At 39.8% G+C, this 24,602-nt stretch overlaps 1 protein-coding gene and 1 pseudogene across 2 annotated transcripts; both read left to right on the forward strand.

Moving 5' to 3' along the window:
• The first annotated feature begins 1,063 nt into the window (after window positions 1-1,063).
• Window positions 1,064-5,964, forward strand: LOC309624619 (olfactory receptor 7C1-like). Its single transcript, XM_082382909.1, has one exon. The coding sequence runs from the start codon at window positions 4,222-4,224 to the stop codon at window positions 5,224-5,226; it is 1,005 nt and encodes a 334-aa protein (XP_082239035.1). The 5' UTR covers window positions 1,064-4,221; the 3' UTR covers window positions 5,227-5,964.
• A 7,130-nt stretch (window positions 5,965-13,094) lies between these two features.
• LOC309623516 (olfactory receptor 2G6-like) lies at window positions 13,095-22,983 on the forward strand (annotated as a pseudogene). Its single transcript has 2 exons — window positions 13,095-13,102; window positions 14,976-22,983. The product of its transcript is annotated as an olfactory receptor 2G6-like (transcript).
• The last annotated feature ends 1,619 nt before the right edge of the window (window positions 22,984-24,602 follow it).

Raw genomic sequence — 24,602 nt, forward strand, 5'->3', positions numbered from 1 at the left:
CTGACTGCCATATTTCTCATGAGAAATCAACTGTTAATCTTACTAAGATTCCCTCTTATGTTATGAGTCACTTCTCTTTTGCTGCTTTCAAGATCCTCTCTTTGTCTTTAAGGTTTTTGACAGTTTGATTACAATGTGTCTCAGTATAGATCTCTTTGAGTTTATCCTGCTTGGAGTTTGTTGAGCTTCCTGAACATGTAGATTCATATCTTTTATCAAATGGGGAATTTTTAAATTTTTCAGTCATTATTTTTTCAAATATTTGTTCTACCCCTTTCCCTCCCCTATCATTTGGGGACTCCAATTATACATATGTTGCTATATTTGATGGATTTCATAGGTTTCTTAGGTTCTGTTCATTTTTCTCATTCTTTTTCCTTCTTGCTCCTCAGAATACATAATCTCCATTGACTTACCTTCAGGTACTAATACTTTCTTCCACTTGACCATATATGTTAATGAAGACTAGTAGTGAATTTCTCATTTCAGTTACAGCACTTTTAAACTTTAGAATTTCTATTAGGTTGCTTTCATAATTTTTATCTGTTTATATATGTTCTCTATTTGGTGAGACAGCCAGGTTTCCTTTAACTCTTTGTGCATGGCTTCCTTTAGTTCTGTAAGCATATTTAAGAAAGTTGATATTAAGTCTTTCTCTGGTAAGTACAAGGTCTGGGCCACCTCAAATTCAGGTTCTACTATTTTATTTTTCCTGTGAATGAACCATACATTCTTGTTTCTCTGCATGCATTATATTTTTTTCTTGTTATTCTTGAAAACTAAATATTTTGAATTTTAAATTGTCATAATTCTGGAAATCAGATTTTCCCCTCCTCATTGGGGTATGTTGTTACTGCTTATTGTGGATAGTATTTGTTTGTTTGCTTAATGACTTCTATAAACTAATTTTTTAAGATTGTATTTTTTGTCATGTGTGATCACTGAAGTCTCTGTTCTTTTATCTTATTGGTCAGCTAGTGGTAGAGAGATTTCCTTAAACTCTGGAATCAAAGACTAAAATTTCCCAATCTTTACTGTTTGGCTGTGTGTGTGTGTGTGTGTGTGTGTGTGTGTGTGTGTGGACATTCTTTTAATACTCAGCTGGGCATTTTATATCTCTTTGCTTTTGTCTTCACTTGTTGCTTGCCCAGAACCTTGAATATCAGTCAGAGGTGAGAGATCAGGGCTTTTTGATGTTTTCTGAGCAGGCTTTCTACCTTGGATATGTGCCAGGCCTTTTAAATTCCAAATAACACGTGAACACTTTTATAGTTATATATCCAAACCATCTCACTCCCCAGCATTTTCTCCCAGGCATTTCAGTGTACCTATCATTTGCCTCAACTCATATGTTTTGCCCCAGACACCAGCAGATAGTTCATCTGTCTTTAATTATGCTTGACAATTGCACTCCACATAGCTTCTTTCCCACCTTGAGAGAAGTTTCAAGTTAGGCAAAGTAAAGGTAAAGACTTTTTTTAGTCCTTCAAGGAGCCATAAGACAGGTCAAAACAAAAAACACATTTTTGCTGCTCCAGCAGTAGGAGTCCACACAGGGACTGTGGGTTGCCTTATTCGACACTGCCACTGTGCCAGGAAGGGGATGTTAGGGAAATAATAAGTTAAATTACCGAAACGCTTTCTAACCTGATTTCAGTCACATTTTTCTTGATTAAGGGTTCACTTCTTTTTATAAACCATCAGTTATTTTTCATATTCATGATAAAGTTGATACTGACAGTTTCCCCAGGATTTTCAGTGTTTTTGTGGAGTGTTGGGGCATTGGAGTTTCCTACTCCACTATTTTCTCTGACATCAGTCCCTAACTAGCTTGTAAGCCTTTTTTAAAGTATGCATGTACAGATATGCTCATGTACAAAAACTCTGAATCCTAACCTTAAAAAAGTTTCCTAATATACCATTAGCCTAACATGCAGTACTTATATTAATGTTTTAAACTGTACTTTCAGAAATCCTACTGAAAGATAAGCAAAAAGCCATAATGTGTGACAGGATTTCCAATGACACAGAACAGAGTGTCACCAAATAAAAATGTAAAATGATGTAATATATGATTATATAAGCAATGCAAATTGTGAATATTATAGATATTTGCACTGAAAATTAAACGTTGGGTATATAAACAATGTTTGGAATAGATAATACCAATGTATGAACTTATTAACTCCACATACATGGCATTAAAAAAACATAATTATTGACTTTCTATTTTTGCCTACATGTTAAATAATGAGGTTTGAGGGAATGTGTAGAGGAAAATAAAAGTGAGGCCATAAAAGCTAAAGGACTATATAGATCAATGGAACAGGATAGAAGGTCCAAAGATAAACCCATGCACATATGGTCTCCTTATCTTTGATAAAGGAGGCAAGAATATACAATGGAGAAAAGGCAGCCTCTTCAATAAGTGGTGCTGAGAAAACTGGATAGCTACATACGAAAGAATGAAATTAGAACACTTCCTAACACCATACACAAAAATAAACTCAAAATGGATTAAAGACCTAAATGTGAGGTCAGTCACTATAAAACTCTTAGAGGAAAACATAGGAAGAACACTCTATGATGTAAATTACAGCAAGATCCTTTTTGACCCACCTCCTAGAGAAATGGAAATAAAAAACAAAATAAACAAATGGGACCCAATGAAACTTAAAAGCTTTTGCACAGCAAAAGAAACCATAAACAAGATGAAAAGACAACCCTCAGAATAGGAGAAAATATTTGCAAATGAAACAACTGAAAAGAATTAATCTCCAAAATATACAAGAAGCTCATGCAGCTCAATATCAAAAAAAACAAACAACCCAATCCAAAAATGGGCAGAAGACCTAAACAGACATTTCTCCAAAGAAGATATACAGATTGCCAACAAAGACATGAAAGGATGCTCAACATCACTCATCATTAGAGAAATGCAAATCAAAACTACCATGAGGTATCACCTCACACCAGTCAGAATGGCCATGATCAAAAATCTACAAACAATAATAGCTGGAGAGGGTGTGGAGAAAGGGAACCCTCTTGCACTGTTGGTGAGTATGTAAATTGATACAGCCACTATGGAGAACAGTATGGAGGTTCCTTAAAAAACTATAAATAGAACTACCATATGACCCAGCAATCCCACTACTGGGCATATACCCTGAGAAAACCATAATTCAAAAAGAGTCATGTACCACAATGTTCATTGCAGCACTATTTACAATAGCCAGGACATGGAAGCAACCTAAGTGTCCATCAAGAGATGAATGGATAAAGAAGATGTGGCACATATATACAATGGAATATTACTCAGCCATAAAAAGAAACGAAATTGAGTTATTTGTAGTGTGATGGGTGGACCTAGAGTCTGTCATATACAGTGAAGTAAGTCAGAAAGAGAAAAACAAATACTGTATGCTAACACATATATATGGGATCTTAAAAAAAAAATGGTTCTGAAGAACCTAGGAGCAGGAGAGGAATAATGACGCAGATGCAGAGAATGGACTTGAGGACACAGGGAGGGGGAAGGGTAAGCTGGGACGAAGTGAGAGAGTACCATTGACATATATACACTACCAAATGTAAAATACATAGCTAGTGGGAAGCAGCTGCATAGCACAGGGAGATCAGCTCGGTGCTTTGCGACCACCTAGAGGGGTGGGATAGGGAGGGTGGGAGGGAGATGCAAGAGGGAGGGGATATGGGGATATATGTATACATATAGCTGATTCACTTTGTTATATAGCAGAACCTAACACAACATTGTAAAGCAGTTATACTCCAATAATGTTAAAAAAATAAAATAAGAAATAAAAGCTAAAGGACTAGAAGGCATAGATGCTCTAGACCAACACTAATTTTGACAATTAATCAAACATTAATGAACATGTGAAACTCCAGGTGATCTTGTTAAAATGTAGATTCTGATTCAGCAGGTCTGAGTGGGGCCTTGGATTCTGCATTCAAAGAAGCTCTTGAGTAATGTGACCTGCTGGTCTACATGCCACACTTTCAGTAGACAGGTTATAAAGCATATGACAACTTTGAAATTAAGACTACATTTCCAGATAGTAGTGACAGCAAAGAAAAGGATGGAAGCATTTCAAACTCCCCAACTAAAGGCAGTTAGAAAAAGGCAGTACTTTATTATTTCTTTCACCTGAATTTAAAGGTAACCACATTTCTGTGCTGCTTTTATTATGAGATAATTGAATGTTGCTTTTTTTGCTATATCCTGGCAGTTATTTCATCTACATGGAATCAGGAAATCAAACACATGCTTTGGAATTTCTCCTCTTGGGATTTTCAGCAAAGTCGGAGATTCAGTTCATTCTCTTTGGACTGTTCCTGTCCATGTACCTGGTGACATTCACTGGGAATCTGCTCATCATCCTGGCCATCGTCTCAGACTCTCACCTCCACACCCCCATGTACTTCTTTCTCTCCAACCTGTCCTTTGCTGACATCTGTTTCACCTCCACCACCATCCCAAAGATGCTGCTGAACCTCCAGACACAGAGCAAAGTCATAACATATAAAGCCTGCCTCAGCCAGATATTTTTTTTCATTGTGTTTGGGTGCCTGGACAATTTATTCCTGACCGTGATGGCCTATGATCGCTTTGTGGCCATCTGTCACCCCCTGCACTACACAGTCATCATGAATTCCCAGGTGTGTGGACTGCTGGCTCTGGGCTCCTGGTGCCTCAGTGTCATGGGTTCCTTAATTGAAACCTTGACCATTTTGAGGCTCTCCTTCTGCACAAATCTGGAAATCCCACACTTTTTTTGTGATCTTCCTGAAGTCCTGAAACTCACCTGTTCTGACACTCTCATCAATAACATAGTGGTGTATTTTGCAACTGGCCTTCTGGCCGTGATTCCTTTCAGTGGAATACTTTTCTCTTACTATCAAATTGTTTCCTCCATACTGAGGATTTCCTCAGCTGGGGGCAAGTTCAAAGCTTTTTCCACCTGTGGGGCTCACCTCTTAGTGGTTTTCTTGTTCTACGGCACAGGCCTTGGGGTCTACCTTAGTTCTGCAGGCACTTCATCCTCTAGGACAAGTCTGGTGGCCTCAGTGATGTACACCATGGTCACCCCCATGTTAAACCCTTTCATCTACAGTCTGAGGAACAGGGACATGAAGGGGGCTCTGGGGAGACTCCTCAGCAGGGCAACATCCCTCAGTGACAGGACTGTTGCAGGACTCCCATAAGTAGCAAGGATCAAACCTTGCAGGCATTTTTCATGGATCTTGGATGTATCCAAACATCAGTTTATTCTCTTCTAGTCCTGGAATCATTATATCTTACTGTATCTTGATTTTGACCACATTTAAAGACAGTGTACTATATTTCTAGGGTTGCCATGACAAAGTACCACAAACCAGGTGGCTTAAATAACCACCTTTATTGTCTTACAGTTCTAGAGACTAGAATTCTGAAATCAAGGAGTCAGCAGGGTCCATTCCTCCTAAGGGCTCTGATGAAAAATCTGTTCCATATCTAGCTTCTTTTGGTTTGCTGGTCATCTTTGGAATTCCTTAGCAAGTAAATCGCCACTTCAATCTCTGCATTTATCTTCATATGGTGTTCTCCCTGTGTGTGTGTGAGCGAGTGTGTGTGTGTTTGTGTTTGTATAGGTATGAGCGGCTATGTCCAAATTTCCCCTTTTTTTGAGAATGCCAGTCATATTAATTACAGACCTAATCTACTCCTCTATAGACCTTGTCTTAATTTGACTAATTATATCCACGACAATCCTATTTCCAAATAAGGGTAAATTCTGAGGTTCTAGATGTTAGGACATCAGAGTATGAATTTCTGGAGGACATAACTCATCTCATAAAGCACAGTTTTATCATGTTTAGCTTCAAATGTAAAGTATGGCCAACACACCAAATCCTGCCCTTTTTCTGGTTTTCTAAATAAAGTTTTATTGGAATAAAGCCACACCCATTTGTGTACATATTTTATATAGCTACTTTCATGCTACAACAGCATATTTGAGTAGTTGTCTGAAAAGCCTAATGTTTACTACCTGGCCCTTCACTGTAAAATTTGCTGGCCTCTGAATTAAACTATTGCTTTCACTTCAGTTTGGTAGCTAGACTTTTAAGCATCTCAGGACACCAACCAAATCCCCACAAACCATCATTATTGTTATTAATGTATGTGGTTAGAAGGGTTTTTATGAGATGCTAAATCAAACAAAATGTGATCCTTTTCCTAATAATCTAAGTAGTAATATCATAATGCCAAGAACTTTGTCTTCTCTTAATCTTCATATCTCCTCTGCCTAGGGAAAAAAAATCTTACATAGAAAGAAAGTACATTCAGTTCTTCTTGAGTGAGTAGGTCTAAACAAGTCTATGCAAATACTGACTAAAAACATGGAATTAGTAAAGCTAGTAAAGCTCTTAGGTATTGTGTGGTTAAACTTTACATTGATTATTAGTAATGCCATTATGTGAAAGCCTTGTTGCAAGATTATGAACTTGCCATCCTGCACATGTTAAGGCAAAGGCAATGTTATCAGCCCCAAGTGGACCTGTGTATGATGGGAAGGACTGGAACAATGGTCAACTTTTTATGCAACCTATTCAATTAGTGAAAATGATCCTTCTCTCCCTACCTGAAAAGGAAGAGTTATGGTAGAATCTAGTCTATTGTTGGAAAGTTCTCAACATTAAAGACCTTCCATTATTCTAAGTCTACAATATCCATGGTTGGTTTAGTTTTCTTGAAGGCACAGATAATGGCCTGTAATATTCTTTTTTTTTTTTTTCTGTATTGTCTTTGGTTTTGGTATCAGGGTTATGGCAGCCTCATAGAATGAACATGGGAGTGTTCCGTGCTCTTCAATTTTTTGGAGTTGTTTGTGAAGGATAGGTATTAGTTCTTTATGTGTTTGGTAGAATTCCCTTGGGAAGCTGTCCAGTCCTGGACTTTTGTTTGCTAGGAGTTTTTTGTTTGTTTGTTTTCTTTTGTTTTTTATTACAAATTCAATTTCACTTCTAGTGATTGATCTGTCCAAATTCTCTTATTTTTTCTTGACTCAGTCTTGACAGTTTGTATGGTTCTAGAAATTTGTCTATTTCTTCTAGGTTTTCTAATTTGTTGGCATGTAACTGTTCATAGTATTCTCTTATGACTTTTTTATTTCTGTGTTATTTGTTATTATTTCTCCTCTTTCATTTCTTATTTTGTTGATTGGGTGCACTTTCTTTTATTCTATGTGAGCCTGGATAAAGGTTTATCAGTGTTGTTTACCCTTTCAAAAAACCAATTACTGGTTTCATTAATCTTTTCTTTTTTATCTCTATTTTATTTATTTCCTCTCTGATCTTCATTATTTCCTTCCTTCTGATGACTTTGGGCTCTGTTCTTATTTCTGATTCTTTTTGGCAGTGGGTTGGATTGTTTATTTGAGGTTTTTCTGTTGTTGTTTTGTTTTTGTTTTTGTTTGTTTTGTTTTTGTTTGTTTTTGGTTTCTTGAGGAAGACCTGTATCATTATAAGCTTCCCTTTTAGAATTACTTTTGCTGCATCCCATAGATTTTGGAGTGTTGTGTTTCCATTTTTATTTTTCCATACTGTTTTGATTACTGTAACTTTGTAGTATAGTCTGAAATCAGGGAGCCTGATTCCTCCAGCTCCGTTTTTCTTTCTCAAGATTGTTTTGGCTTTTCAGGGTCTTTTGTGTTTCCATTACAAATTGTAAACCTTTTTGTTCTAATTCTGTGAAAAATGCCATTGATAATTTGATAGAGATTGCATTGAATCTGAGATTGCTTTGGATGGTATAGTCATTTTCACAATGTTGATTCTTCCAATCCAAGAACATGGTATATTTCTCCATCCGTTTATGTCATCTTTGATTTCTTTCATCAGTGTTTTATAATTTTCTGCATACAGGTCTTTTGCCTCCTTAGGTAGGTTTATTCCTAGGTATTTTATTCTTTTTGTTGCAATGGTAAATGAGATTGTTTCTTTAATCTCTCTTTTTGATCTTTCATTGTTAGCGTATAGGAGTGCAAGAGATTTCTGTGCATTAATTTTGTATACTGCAACTTTACCAAATTCACTGATGAGTTCTAGTAGTTTTCTGGTAGCATCTTTAGGATTTTCTATGTATAGTATCATGTCTTCTGCAAACAGTGACAGTTTTACTTCTTCTTTTCCAATGTGGATTCCTTTTATTTCTTTTTCTCCTTTTATTGCTGTGGCTAGGACTCCCAAAACTTTGTCAAATAAAAGGGGTGAGAATAGGCATCCTTGTATTGTTCCTGATCTTAGAGGAAATGATATTAGCTTTTCACCATTGAGTATGATGTTAGTTGTGGGTTTGTCATACATGGCCTTTGTAATGTTGAGGTATGTTCCCTCTATGCCCTGTTTCTGGAGAGTTTTTATCATAAATGGATGTTGAATTTACAAAAGCTTTTTCTGCATCTATTGAGATGATCATATGTTTTTTATTCTTCACTTTGTTAATGTGGTGTATCAAATTGCTTGATATATGACTATCAAAAAATCTTTGCATCCCTGAGATAAATTCCACTTGATCATGGTGTATGATCCTTTTAAAGTATTGTTGGTTTTGGTTTTGCTAGTATTTTTTTGAAGATTTTTGTACCTATTTTCATCAGTGATATTGGCCTGTGATTTTTGTGTGTTTGGTTTCTTTGTCTGGTTTCGTATTAGAGTGATGGTGGCCTCATTGAATGAGTTTGAAAGTGTTCCTTCCTCTGCAATTTTTTGGAATAGTTTTAGAAAGAGGTGCTTTCCATCCCCTCACTTTCAGTCTGTATGTGTCCCTAGATCTGAAGTGGGTCTCTTGTAGACAGCATATATATGGGTCTTGTTTTTGTATCCATTCAGCCAATCTATGCCTTTCGGTTGGAGTATTTAATCCATTTACCTTTAAGGTAATTATCGATATGTATGTCCTTATTGCCATTTTGTTAAATGTTTTGGATTTGTTTTTGTAGGTCTTTTTTCTTCCTTCCCTCTTTTATTCTCTTCTCTTGTGATTTGATGACTATCATTAGTGTTGTGTTTGGATTCTATTTTCTTTCTTGTTTGTATATCTATTATAGATTTTGAGGTTTTGATATAGTAGTCTATATATATACACATATATATAGTGCTGTATATATGTATGTAGTATGTATATATATGTGTATATATACATACATATATATGTTTTAAGTTGTTGACCTCAATTTCAAATGCATTTCAAATATCCTGCATTTGTACTCTCCTCCTCTCATGATTACTGGTTTAGATTTCATATTTGTGTGTGGATGACTTCCTACCTTTATTCTATGTTTGCCTTTACTGGAGAGATTTCCCATTTCATAATTTTCTTGTTTCTAGTTATGGCCTTTTCCTTTCCTCTTAGAGAAGTTCCTTTAGCATTTGTTGTAAAACTGATTTGGTGTTGCTGAATTCTTTAGCTTTTGCTTGTCTCTAAAACTTTTGATTTCTCTGTCAAATCTGAATGAGAGCCTTGCTGGGTAGAGTATTCTTGGTTGTAGGTTCTTCCCTTTCATCACTTTAAATATATCATGCCACTCCTTTCTGTCCTGCAGAGCTTCTGCTGAAAAATCAGTTGATAATTTTATGGGAATGCTCTTGTATGTCACTTGTTGCTTTTCCCTTGTTGCTTTTAATATTTTCACTTTTTGTCAATTTGATTGCTATGTGTCTCAGCATGTTCCTCCCTGGGTTAATCCTGTATGGGACTCTCTGTGCTTCCTGAACTTGGGTGACTGTTTCCTTTCCTATGTTAGGGAAGTTTTCAGCTATTATCTCTTCAAGTATTTTCTCAGACCCTATCTGTCTCTCTTCTTCTTCTGGGACCACTATAATGTGAATGTTGGTGTTTGACGTTGTCCCAGAAGTCTCTTAAACTGTCCTCATTTCTTTGCATTCTTTTTTCTTTATTCTGTTCCATGGCAGTGATTTCCACCACTCTGTCTTCCAGCTCACTTATCTGTCCTTCTGCCTCATTAATTCTGCTATCGATTCCTTCTAGTGTATTTTTCGTTTCAGTTCTTATATTCTTCATCTCTGATTGTTCTTTATGTTTTCTAACTCTTTATTAAAAACTTCTTGTAACTTGTCACTCTGTGCATCCATTCTTTTCCCAAGTTCTTGGATCATCTTTACGATCATTACTCTGACACTTTCTCAGGTAGATTGCTTATCTACATGTCACTTCGTTTTTCTTCAGAGTTTTATCTTGTTCCTTTGTCTGGAACATATTCCTCTGCTCTCTCATTTTGTCTAAATTTCTACTTGTATGTTTATGTATGTGGAAGGTTAGTTATGTTTCTCAACCTTGGAGAAGTGGTCCTCTGTAGGGGACGTCCTATATATCCAGCAGTACACTACCTTCTCATCGCCCAAGGGCCAGGGACCAACTGGTCCCAAGGTTGGTTCTGAACTGTTTGTGGACTCAGTTCCACAGGCTGCAGGACTGTAGTTTTCTTGTTTCTGGTATCTGTCCCCTGATGAGTGAGTCTGGTCTAGAGGCTTGTGCAGGCTTCCTGGTGGAAGTGGCTGGTGCCTGTCCACTGATAGTTGGAGCTGGTTCTTGGCCATCTGGTGGACAGGGCCATGTCAAGCAGCATGTCTAGAGGTGGCTGTGGGCTTAGGAAGTCTTTAGGCAGCCTGTCTGCTGATGGGTGGGGTTGTGTTCACACCCTTTTTTTGTTTGGCCTAAGGTGTCCCAGCATTGGAGCCTACAGACTGTTGGAGGGGCCAGGTCTTGGTGCCAAATACCAAAGATGTCTGCCTCCAGCCAGAATTCACATAGATGAATGCTCCCTGCTATGTCTACCACCAGCTTTTATGATGCCAGAGAGAGCCACAGCTGGCCCCCATCTCCCCAGGAGACCCTCCAATACCAAGTAGGTCTGCTCCAGGCTCCTATGAAGTCACTGCTTTTGCCCTGGGTCCTTGTGCATGTAAGACCTTGTGTGTGCCCTCCACGAGTGGAGTCCTGTGGAGCTTCAGCCATCAAGACCCACTGGCCTTCAAAAGCTAAATGCTCTGGGTGCTCCTCCTCCCATTGCCAGACACTCAGGCCGGGAGCCTGACATGGAGCTCAGAACCCTCACTCCTGCAATATAATTATTCTCCAGTTTGTTGGTTGCACACCTGTGGGGTTTGGGATTTGATTATATTGCAAATGTGCCCCTCCTACCATCTCATTGTGGTTTCTTCTTTGTCTTTGGATGTAGAATATCTTTTTTGGTAGGTTCTGGTCTTTTTTATTGATGGTTGTTCCACCATTAGTTGTGATTTTGGTGTTCTCGTGAGAGGAGGTGAGCTCAAGTTTCCTCTACTCCACCATCTTGTCTTGACCACCATGTAAATCTTCAATCTTCCATCCCAAGTGTTTCCATCTTCTTTTTCTTGTCCTGTCAGGAATACCTAGCCTCTTATTAGTTCTATAAACATATAGAATATTTGCAACATGTTGATAATTAAACCAGAGTTGGGATGTACATGCCAAAACTGCCCAGTTGTTTGTGTGGTCACTTCTAAAGAACTGTTCTGCTTCATCCTCGATCTGACTAGCAGCCAAGCTGCCAAAGGGCAAGAGCAATGACCCTGCCAGGACACTCAACCCCTGGCTGAGAAAATAGGTGTCGACCATATTTTTCTTGTTGATGTTTTAATCACTTTAACCCTGCTAGTCTTCTCACCTCCATCACCAATGAAGTCAACTTCTCATGGCTCACCAAAGATTCTTATTTAAAAGGCAATAATGGCAAATATTGTTCTCCCTACGCTACAGCAACTTCCATTGATATTGTTGAGGTAGCACCTTTACCTATGACTACTTTTCCCAAAGAGGCTGAATTATGTACTCTGATATGATTTTGTACTTCAGCCAAGGACAAAACTGCCAATGCCTATATTGATAGTACATAAGCTTTTGGAGTGGCTCATGACTTTGGAAAGTTTTAGAAGCAACGTGGCTCCTTACTTCCAGGGAAAATAAAATTTTAAATGGCCCCTATGTTCAGGAATTACTGGATGCAGCACTTCAAACTGACACTTCAGCTATTATTAATATTTCAGGTCATCCTAAACTTGACTCTCTGAAAGCTAGGGACATCACCTTGCTGACATTTCCACAAGGAATGCTGCCCTTTAAGGACCCAACAGCAGCCAAAACTCTCATGGTCCAAAGGGATATTTCTCTAAATTATAACTCAGAAAATCTCGCTAGAGAAGGCCAGCAATGATCCTCAGAAAAGGAAAAGCAAGATGGAAATTCAACAACTGTTGGTTTGATAAAAGAGAAAACTAGGTTTGGACCTAACACTCTAAAATTCTCATTCCTCACCCGTGTGCCTGCATTAAACCATAGGTTTATTGACAAGATAACAATGTTCATGAATCAATATTTGTGGGGAATTATTTAAAATCCTGCAAAAATGCCTAACTCAGTTGATCCACTTGTCCAAAGCTCAACCCAGGGAAGCTTGTTCATACTGTTTCCTGATTTTTTAAACAGATTAATTAACCATTTGCGGTCTGGCACATGAATTTCATACAACTTCCCCAGTCTTGTGCATATAAATATGTTTTAGTCATGGCCTGTTCAACACCGAACTGAAGACTTCCCTTGCAGACAGGTTACTCCCTCTTTTGTGGCTTAAAACCTTTAGGAAAAGATTGTCCCCACCTGGGAAACTCTTCTCTAACTGCATAAAGGTCAAAGAATCCTTTTTAGTGGTCAAGTACTTCAACACATCTGTGCTGTTTGGTCAGTTTTACAAAACTGTCACTGCACTTACCACCCTCATTCCTCTGGTTTACTTGAAGGCATGAAGTCCCAATTGGAAAAAATTGTAGAGGCCCTCCAAATAACCTGGCCAAAGGCATTGCTATAAATTCTTCTAAACATCACATCCACCCTCTTGGAACTCATAAATGCTCATTGTTTGAGATAGCCACAGGATACCCAACGCACTTGACTCTTGCCTCTTTTGACCCACAACTGATAAATGGAGAGGTACTACAATATTGTGAAGTCCTAATTTCTTCTACTAAAAGTAAGCATGTTTTGGTAAAGCGATCTTTTCACAGTGCACTCATGGAAGACAAAGATCTTAAGCCTCACACTTGCAACCTGGATATTTGGGGATTTTAGAAATGAAACCTCCAGAACAGGGGTGCCCAACTCCCGGGCCACAGACCAGTACCGGTCTGCAACCTGTTAGGAACCAGGCAAAAGAGCAGGGGGTGAGCGGCGGGTGGGTGAGCAAGCGAAGATTCATCTGACGTTCCCCATCACTCGCATTACCGCCTGAACCATCCCCCTGCCCCCGATCCGTCCGCGGAAAAATTGTCTTCCACGAAACAGTCCCTGGTGCCAAAAAAGTTGGGGACAGCTGCTCCAGAAGGACTATCTTCAAACTCACTTGTAAGGCCTCTATCAGGTACTGATAACCAACCTTTGTGTCACCAAATTTCAGGAAATAGACTCTTGTATTCACAAACACACCTAAAGAAAGCACAAAACTTTGACTCAAACTGACAGCCATCTGTTGACCTGAAAGTAAAGATTTCCCAGAACTGAAGCAGCTGACATCTGATGAGATAGCTTTCCCAAGATATATAGACCATGTCTGTTGGAAGTTCCTCTTTGATGATGACACAATGCTAAAGATGATCACCAATCTCTGTAATCTTAACTTAGGGACTTCACGTAATAAGTACTTCAGGTTCTCCTTCGTACAACTCCCTGTGATTCAGATGTGAACGTCAATAGGTTTCAAATCTGTGCAATTTCCATTTGATGTAGGACAGTACATCCAGGAATGTCCTTCTTTGCATTGAGGGATTAAAAGTCACTGGAACCAGAAAACCTGACTCTCAATCAGTGATGCTTTCAGAGAACAATCTTGATCAAAAGGGAGAAATTGTCAAAAAATAATAAAAGGAAATCTCACTTAAGATAGTCTGGATGTCAGACAGGGAAGTTTTCACACCTTATAACAATAACAGAGCCCAAAACGAAAAAGACTTCCTCTTCCTTCCTTCAAGAGCTCAGCCAATAAGAAACTGTCACAACTTACCCAATGAAAAGCTACTGTACTCTTAATTTTTCCAATGGACTCTGTTTACTAGAGCTATCTCAACTTCATTTGCCCCTATTTGAAACAGTTCTCCTCTCCATTTTTTGTTGGGGACATGCACATGTCTCGCCATGGTTGCAAATCTGGAAATGCAGTTTTTTCTTGATCTTGAATAACCCCATGTTTGCTAAAGAAACAACTAGTCATCTATTTGTTTTATGTCAACAGAATATAAAGCAAACTAGTATTTGTGAGGGAAACAAGAAAAAATTACCTTATTGGTGTCATGAAACCAATTGAAACTATATACAAAAATTTTATCATTGTGGCTGTGTCAGTTTGGTCCAACACTCACTGCTTATTTTAATATCACAGTCACTATTGTATCATCATATTCCATGCCAGGGGGAATTAATTTATCACATCAACTACCATATCTCAGTTTTCGTTTCATTTTTATTATCACTTGATTTTTTTCTCTCATTGTTCCTACACTAATCAAGAGTGTACCAATTAAGAGTGGATATCTAAGTGAAATAGAAACTGTAGGCTTCCTAGATAAATATTTAATTAATGGGATCAAGTGAAGCACCTAAAAGACCTTAATGTGCTTTTAGGCTACTTCCATCTAGTTTTTGCATTCTTTGTGGCTTTGGATTTACATTTAAATCATTTACATTATTTTATACATCAGGAAATTTGAGTTCTCATTGTTTGGAATTGTTAGAAAAACCTATGAATTAGTAGGGACTATTATGTAAAAATTGACTAATTTTTGTCCATCTGTTTTGGCAATATAGAGAAAATACTTGATTCTATTTCAGTTGCTATGAAATAAGCAGATGGTGAAAATAATGTCAGCTCAGGAGAAGACATTATCTTAGTTGACTTCTCAGAGTATCCCCAGGTTGAGTTCATCCTTTCTTTGTTTCTGGGTTCTACGTGATGACACTCACAGGCAATGCAGCCATCATCTTAACTTCCCTCCTGGATAGCAGGCGCCACACCCCAATGTACTTCTTCTTCCCAAACCTCTCAATTTTGGACATGTGTTTTACTAACTGCATTGTTCCTCAGATAATGGTAAGCTTATAGAGAAGTTAAGTTAAGAATATCAGCTACATAATCTGCATTGTTCAGTATTCTGTGGCTTTGGCTTTTGGCTCCATGGAGTGTGTGCTTTTTACTGTATTGGTTGTTGACCATTATGTTGTCATCTGCTGGTCCCTCCACTCTGCTACAATCATGCACCAACAGATCTGTCACCTTCTTGTAGCCATGTCCTTGTTTACAGGGCTTGCCAACTCTCCTTCAGGCTTCACTGTCCATTGTTTGGCCTCTATGTGACCACTGCTGTATGGATTATTTTCTTTTTGATGTCCTGGTCATTATCAAGCTCCTGTGGACACTGATCCAACTGAATTGAAGATGTTATGTTAATCACTCACTGATCACTCATTGAATATCCTTACTATTCTAGCCTGCATCATCATTACTTCCTATGCCTGAACAACCATATATGTGGTGGGCATGCCCTCTGCTGGCAAATAAATTATGGAACTTGTGCATCCCACCTGAGGGGCATCTTGCTGTTCCCTAGAACCATCATGTTCATGTATTTTCAGCCTAAAAGAGAGGAGAAAGGAGAAAAATAATACTTGCAGTAATAACAGCTGAAAATGTTCTAATTTGGTAAAAGATATGAATCTCCATATCTAAAGGGTCAATGGACTCTAATTAGGATAAACTAGGAAATCAAAGCCAGGACATATTATCATCAAACAGTCAAAATACAAAGACAAAAGCAGAATCTGAAGCAGCAAGTGAAAAACTAATTGTCACATATAATTGTTCATCAATAAGATTAGCAGCTTATTTCTCATTAGCAATGACAAAGGACAGGATGCACTGAAAAGCCTGATTTGAATGCCATATTTAAAGTACTAAGAGAAAAAAATATTTCAAACCGGGCTCTACATATAGTAAAACTATCTTTAAATATGAATGATAAAGATGTTCCAAAGATAAGCAAAAGTTGAGGGAGATAATCATTAGCAGATCTCACTGACAAGAAAAGCTAAAGGGAACCCTGCAAGCTGAAAAAAATGTCACTTGAGAACTACTCAGTGTCATATGAAGAATAAATGCTCGTAAAGGAAACTATGTAGATAAATATAAAAGCCAGTATGATTGTATTTAGGTTCATAGGTTCTCTTTTTTTCCTATATTATTTAAAAGTCAAATGAGTAAAACTTTAACATAAATCTATGTTAATAGACACAAGTATATAAAGGTAGAGTTGTGACAGTAAGAATATAAAAGATATATGTTTAATACATAGGTTTTTTTAAACATCTTTATTGGAGTATAATTGCTTTACAATGTTGTGTTAGTTTAGGCTGTATAACAAAGTGAATCAGCTATACGTATACATATATCCCCATATCCCCTTCCTCTTGCCTCTCCCTCCCACTCTCCTTTTCCCACCCCTCTAGGCGGTCACAAAGCACCGAGCTGATCTCCCTGTGCTATGCAGCTGCTTCCCACTAGCTAGCTATTTTACATTTGGCAGTATTACATAGTTTCTTATACTATAGAAACTATGTTGATACTAATTCAAACTAGATTATTCTAAGTTTAAGGTGTTAGTTTTGACCCTCAGGGTAGCCATTAAGAAAATAACTAAAATAAGTGAGAAGAGAATTAAATGGTACACTACCAAAATAAAAACAATTAATTTCCAATTAAAAGGCAGAGAGAGACAATAATTTTTTTAAAAAATGTAATTTAACTACATAGCATCTACAAGAAACACACTTTAGATCCAAGACACAAGTAGGATAAAAATGAGAGGATGGAAATAGATTCTATATAAATAGTAAACAAAAGAATGCTGAGGTGGCAATCCTAATCTCAGACAACGTAGAAACTCAGGTTAATTTCTTAAATAAGACAAACTAGGAGATTGTATATTGACAAAAGGACAAATCCATCAACAATAGTTTGTGGTATTTGGTAGCTTATTCAGGGGAACAGTTAAAATACCCACTGTACAGGGCTTCCCTGGTGGCACAGTGGCTAAGAATCCACCTGCCAATGCAGGGGACACGAGTTCGAGCCCTGGTCCGGGAAGATCCCACATGCCGCGGAGCAACTAAGCCCACGCGCCACAACTACTGAGCCTGCGCTCTAGAACCCATGAGCCACAACTACTAAAGCCCACGCACCTGGAGCCCGTGCTCCGTGACAAGAGAAGCCACCACAATGAGAAGCTCGCCCACCGCAATGAAGAGTAGCCCCCGCTCGCCACAACTATATAAAGCCCGAGTGCAGCAATCAAGACCCAACGCAGCCAAAAATAATATAATTAATTAATCAATTAATTATTTTTTAAAAATACCACTGTACAGAGTGTACAAAGAGTGGCTTGTGCAGGATCCAAATCATTTGGTGATTTGGCAGACATCTGTACCAAAAAGGGTAGTGCTAGAGTCGTTTACAATCTCCCAGAGAGGTTTGAAGTTGCCACTTGTGGAATCTACAGAGTTTGTTACAATATTTTCCTAGTATGTCACCAAGGGAAGTTCCAAGGTCATGTTTGTTTTCAACGCAAAGAGAATATTTTTCATTAATTGTCTTTATCTGGTCAAGGGCCGGTCCTTGAACTTCTACACAGGCGGTCTGGGCCCCAAATAACTCACCAGAAGAAAATAATGCAGTGATTATTTTTCAGTCTTGAATACCATAGCTTGTCATTCATCCATATTTTCTACTTTAGTCCACCAGGTGTTCAATCAGCAGGAATGAAGACCAGTTCTGGTTCTTTTGCTCTATCTAGATTTGATATAACCAACAGTCAGATTGATTAGTTAACCTGACCAGTGTTTAGTAAACAGGCATAAGGGAGGGTTTGGTTTGTGCTCAGCATGCTGAAAAAGTAAGGGTTAATAAGAGCAACACACAGTTTGAAAAAGAGTCTATAGTGGAGACCTAGAGAGTGAAGTAGGACAGTGAGAGACAAGTACTCTCCAGGCAGTTTTCTAATACATGATTGATAAATATGGGCAATGTGTTCATTATTCAGAAAATGCTTGTTTGTTTGTTTGTTTTTTAATATGTACACCATATTAGTCTACTAATGGAAAAGTTAATTTTTCTTCCAGATAACATATACAGTCACTTCATATATCAATAGTAGCAATGCAAATTCATTTGCCTGTGTGGCCCAGACATTTATTGGGACATCTATTAAAGGTCCATCCAATTCAGAAGAATTTAAATCAGGCTGACTTTCCAGTAAGGAAAGTAGGAGGTGTTGTAACAGGGAAGAACAACTCTGACTCCATATTAGATCTGTTCCTCTTTACTTTAAACTTTGTGCCTTGTTGCCTGTGCTTAGTCATGCTGGCTCTGCACTTTTTGAATGTTGCCTATAGCCTTAAGTATACAGGATAGTCTATTCTCAGGGCTCTAACCCTTAAGAGTCCATTCATACAGAGATAAAAAGTTGCAGAACAGAGAATAGCATTTGTCTTGTTGGGGGGTTACAGGAACATCGTGACCTGACTTACATGGACAGCTGCAAGAACAAAAGAGTTCAACACCAAGAAGTTTGCCACAACCACATTAGGCATAGCAGAACAACCCTGCCATCATTGCCAGCCTCCTGAAACTCTGACTCAGGCCATAAAGGCCAGATTCAATTCCATTCCAGGGACACCCACAGCTCTGGAGGAGCCACATAAAGGCAAAAGCCAGTAAACTCCCAATAGCCATCTTGAGCAGGAATAGTCCTATTCCAGGTCCTTGTGTCAGGGCAAGAGCTCTGCCACTTACCTGGCCTCATCCCAATTCCCCTCATAATCTTGGCCTGGGAAGGCTGAAGTGGCTGACTTGGGATAGTACCTCTTCTGAAGGGAGAACTAGAAAAAATTTCAACATGTACATGTAGCAACCATGCCCCATGTGGTCTCATGGCAGTGTTAGGGTACTCTTCTTGGGCCTCTAGCCATCTCCACAAAGGTGAACTTAGAAGAAATTTTAGGAAGCACATCCAGCAACTGAGTCCCATGAGGAGCCACAGCAGGGCCAAGCATTTGGAGAATTCACATTTCCTGATTTTAAAACTTATTACAAAGCTATAGTAATCAAAACAATGTGGTACTGGAATTTAAAAAGACATGTAGACCAACGGAATAGAATAGAGAGCTCAGAGATAAACTCTCACATATATGGTCAAGTGATTTTTAACAAGGGTGCCAAGGCCATTCAATAGTGAAAAGGACAGTCTTTTCAACAAATGGTGCTAGAAAATCTAGATCTTCACATGCAAAAGAATGAAGTTGAACCCTTACCTAACACCAAATATAAAAATTAACTCAAAATGGATCAAAGAACTAAACAGGAGACCTAAAATTATTAAGCTCTTAGAAGAAAACATAGTTGAAAATGTTCATGACATTATATTTAGCAATGATTTCTTGGATATGACACTAAAACATAAGCAACAAAAATTAAAATAGGTAAATTGGACTACATCAAAATTTTAAACTTTTGTGCATCAAAGAATATAATCAATGGAGTGAAAATGCAACCCACAGAAAGAGAGAAATATTTGCAAATCATATATTTGATGAGTTTAATATCCAGAATATATAAAGAACTCCTATAGCTCAACAACAAAAAAACCAAATAACTTGATTTAAATATTGACAAAAGACTTGAATAGACATTTCTCCAAAGATGATGTTACAAATGACCAACAACCATATAAAAAGAAGCTCAACATTACTAATCATTATGGAAATACAAATCAAAACCACAATGAGATATCACTGCACACCCACTAGGATGGCTGCTATCAAAAAAAAAAAAACAACAGAAAATAACAAGTGTTCGTGAGGAAACAGAGATATTGGAACGTTCCCGCACTGCTGGTAGGAAGGTAAAATAGTGCAGCCACTATGAAAAACAGTCTGGCAGTTTCTCAGAAAAATAAAAATATAATTACCATGTGAGCCAGCAATTTCCCTTTGTGTATATGGCCAAAAGAATTAAATACAAGATTTCAAAGAGATATCTGTACATCCACGTTCATAGCAGCATTGCTCAAAATAGCCAAAAAGGAGAAGCAACCCAAGCGATTGATGAATGAATTAACAAATGTGGTATAGCCATACAATGGAATATTATTCAGCCTTAAAAATTAATGAAATTCTGACACATGCTAAAACATGGGTGAAACTTAAAGACATTATATGTTATAGCAGGAAAAATAAGGCACAGACCAACATCAGAGAGACCTGAGACATCCAGTAGTAACCCACAGGGTCCTTTCTCAGTCTCACAGAACATATTTCATCTTCAGATCATGAATCACCAAAATTGTGTGAGATATCTTGGTCTCAGTGGAGCCACAGCCTCATCTGAGGAAGAGTTTGTAATGCCTTTCTGAGCACACCACCAAAGGCAGGTTGCATAACCGGTCTCAACAGTAGAAATCAAAGAACATAACTGAAACCAACTGCAAACCATCAATCTGTACGTTTTCTAAAACCAATACTGGTAAACTGCTAAGGCTGCACCCTCATGTTTTGCAGACCCTAGCACAGATCTATATCAATCACTAGCTAGCCACATTTCATTCCGTTTTTGCCAAGAGTCAGAACCAAGACACTGGTGTTTCAAAGATAAACCAGGGTTGAAACAGAGTACTTGAGATTAGACCTGTACTTACATGGGCCAAGCCTCTGACCATTAGTCAAGCATTCTGAATTACAAATCACTGTTATTATCCTTCCTTCTGAATCATTCAACATTTATAGAACAAAAGAAGTAGAAAGATATTACTAATTATTTGTATCTTGCAATGAAGGATAGATATTGCTTGAAAGAAACATTTCAGTTTACCAAATATTGCAACACAGACTTATTCATAACCAAGTACAAACATGACAACTCTTTTACCTCCTTCCATTATTAAATATGAACTTTATGAAAAGTATCGATAGACTGATGTAATGAAACAGTTAACTGATTATTAACAAAATCTGTTCTTTCTCTAGCCAATCAGCTTTCCTCAGAAGAACAGCCTGCGGGGGTTTTAATTCATACTCCCAATAAATTTGATCACTGATATCAGTTTAATAGTAAAATCAAATTTACCTTATTAATTATACCAGTATTACACCAAAATGTGGTTCACTATAAGTAAAGAGTCTTACAAAATAAATCAGTTAAATTACAGTAGTATTTTTTTCAGCCTTCTCAGCAAAATCAGTCTTTGTACATATGTTGTCATGGATCAGGGTATAAGTCACAGGTCAAGTCTCAGTTAATTATGGATTCCAGAGCTCTCATAGGCAGAACAATTGCCCTGTTTCATACACTTAACACTACTGAACTGTTTTTAAATTATTAGGATTATAAATTTTATGTTATGTGTATTTTAAAATAAATAAATAAATTTTTAAAAAACATTTTCAATTCCCCCTCCAGAGGAAGGGCACTGACTTGGGATGGGGAGAATGCCCTGAGAAGGTGCCCAGGGCCTGGCAGCATCCCACATGGGGCCCAGTTGTTGAAAAAGCACCCCCCCACCAAATCTTTCTGTCTCTCTCCAGAGGAGGCAACTATCCAGAGCCATCCAGGGAGCATCCTGTGCCAACATGGGACCCCACATGAGCACCATTCATCACGTTCACCTCACAGAAATGCCTTTCAATCCCCCTTTCATGGTGAGGACCAGCCAGTCACAGAAGTCTGGGGAGAAGGCCTTGGGCCTGACCAAAGTCCCAGGCAGATCTTAATTGTTAGATATGCCTCCCAAAAGATTTTCAAATCACTCTTGAAAGGTGGACTGTACAAAAGGATAAAGGCCAGGGACTTCCCTGGTGACGCAGTGGGTAAGAATCCGCCTGCCAATGCAGGGGACACAGGTTCGAGCCCTGGTCCGGGAAGATTCCACATGCTGCAGAGCAACGAAGCCCATGCACCACAACTACTGAGCCTGCGCTCTAGAGCCCACGTGCCACAACTACTGAAGCCTGCACGCCTAGAGCCCGTGCTCCGCAACAAGAGAAGCCACCGCAATGAGAAACCCGTGCACCGCAACAAAGAGTAGCCACCGCTCACCACGACTAGAGAAAGCCCACGCGCAGCAACGAAGACCCAACGCAGCCAAAAATAAATAAAATTAAATCTTAAAAAAAAAAAGGATAAAGGCCAGACCATACATGACAAGGGATCTCTGACTTACAAACTCTGCAGCAATTGGTCCAGAGAGTCAAGACTTGATTGATGACTGCAGCTTCCCTAATATTTGCCCCCCAAAAGCCAAATATGCCCCCCAACAAATCGCATAGGACACCTGCTTCTCATCAGCCACCCCTGGCTTCCTCAAACCAACAGCCTCCGATGGGCACACCTGAGTCTTCCCTTCTCCACAATAAAATTCTCCCTCTCCACTGCCTGCCTTTGAGTCTGCCAAATGCAGCTGACCCCCTGGCTCTAGCAAGCTCTGAATAAGCAGCCTCTGTTGTTCTCATTTGGGTGGTCTTTGATTACTTCCATACCCTCTAGAATGGGCACATCAGCACAGGCCAGGAGCCCAGGAATGTGCCCAGAGCCGAACCTTGGTTCCCCATGGGCCCTGGTCATTGGGAACACCTCCTGAAAAGTCTTCTACGTCTCTCTCCTGAGACCTGGACCAGCCCAAACCAGACACTGAGGCCCAAGGAGTGTCCCGTGGGGGCCCAGTCACCAGATAAACCTCTCAAAATATTTTGTCTCCTTCCACAGTGGGGATCAGCTCAAACCAGTGAGGGAAATCCAGGAGGGTGCCTCTGGCTCCAGCCGCAGCCCCACACAGGTCCTAGTGGTAGGAGGCAACCCCAAAAAATCTTCCTAAATCCCATTCTGAAGGAGGGACCTGGCCCTGCCCAGTCAGGAGGCAGGAAAGTGTCCTGAGCTTGGCCACCTATTGCTTGGGCACTGGGCATCAGAGGAACCTCCCAGAAACATTCAAAGTCTCCCTCCAGTGAAGGGACCTGGCTCAGGCCAGCTTGGGAGGTCCAGAGGGGGCATTCCTGGCCCAGCTATAGTCTCGTATAGGGCCCATCATTGGAAGTTCTCCCACAGAATATCCCTAAACCCCGTTCCTGTGGCAGGAACCAGCCTGGTTTGGACAGGGCAGCCAGGGAGGTTGTTTCCAGCACTGTTTCAGGCCTGCATTGTGCCCAATTTTAGGAGGTACTCCCCAACATCTTTCAAAGTTCCACTCTGGTTGCAGGGAACAGGCTAGGGCAGTCACGGAGGGGACCCAAGTCCCAAGCAGTCCTGGGTGGGCCCAGTTTGGGGGATGAGGTGGGGGAAGAGAGTGTAGGGGAAGTCAGGCAATTCCTGGCATCAAAGCATGAAATGTGCTGTATCCATCAAGCTAGGCCAAACCCCCCATGCTTCATGCAGGCCTGGGGAGTTGTCTTATGCAGCAGCTGCAGGAATGTCATGGACAACAAAAAATATGACACACGCCTGGTCCCTCTCCTGGCCTCCCTTGGAAATTTTGGGTGCAAATATTCACGCCAAGCAGCATCAGGACTCTAAGCCGGCGAGCATCTTAGCTCAGCCCAACAGGACCATTCACTGTCTAGACTGATACAGTGATCTCGCAGTGCTCTCCTCAGCCCCTCTCACAGTGGGACATGCTCTCGAGGTCCTGCTGCCACCTGTCAAGGTGGGGATCTCCTCTCACACACCACATAGCGGGGATTGGTGGGACCCTGAGAGCAAGAAAGACCCTCGGTGAGGGCGCCTGATGGATGGCCTGGAGCTCCCGGGGCTGTGAAGGGCAGTGCAGGTGACAACAGGATGATTCTCCTGCCCCAGGGAGGGCTGAGCACAAGAGACACAAAGGGTCAGGGATGACTAACTCACTGAAGCCACATCAGAGAGAGCAGAAGCAGGGATAGGGTGGTGGGAGGGGGTGCATGCGGCCCTCAGGCATAGCAGGAAGAGCAGCCCCAATGTCCACGTACTCTGGGGCATCCTAGGCCCTGCCCAGGAGAGCACAGAGTCACTGCATCCATTGGAGGCACCAAGCAGAGAGCATCCATCAGAGGCATCTATTATAGGGCACTGATTGTCTTGAAAGCCCCAAGGAGGGACATAACTGCCATCAACCCCCAGGAATGGGGGTGGTCAACGTATGACCTGGAGCCCATGGGGAATTTACTGCAGCCAAGCCTGGTGTGGCCTCTCAGGGCTATTGGAGAGAGACTTGAAAATGTTTTCAGGGGCACCTCCAGCAAGTGGGCGCCACAACATTCCTGTGGTGGTGGGGAAGGTGGGTAGCCTTAAAAATTCTAAAAAGCTGGGATGACCTCAGTAGTAGTGTTTGTTGCCTTGAAACGCAAAGCCCTGGGTGTTGGTGTGCACCCCATGAACAAGGAGCACTTCTTGCCATCTAGCATCTCTTTAATGGTGGCTGCT

Source organism: Balaenoptera borealis (genome assembly GCF_965194805.1).
Source record: "Balaenoptera borealis genome assembly, chromosome: 2".
NCBI classification, from domain to species: domain Eukaryota; kingdom Metazoa; phylum Chordata; class Mammalia; order Artiodactyla; family Balaenopteridae; genus Balaenoptera; species Balaenoptera borealis.

Bases quoted from the DNA above. Each gene is read 5' to 3' on its own strand.
- LOC309624619 (XM_082382909.1), top strand. From the start codon at position 4,222: ATGTTGCTTTTTTTGCTATATCCTGGCAGTTATTTCATCTACATGGAA.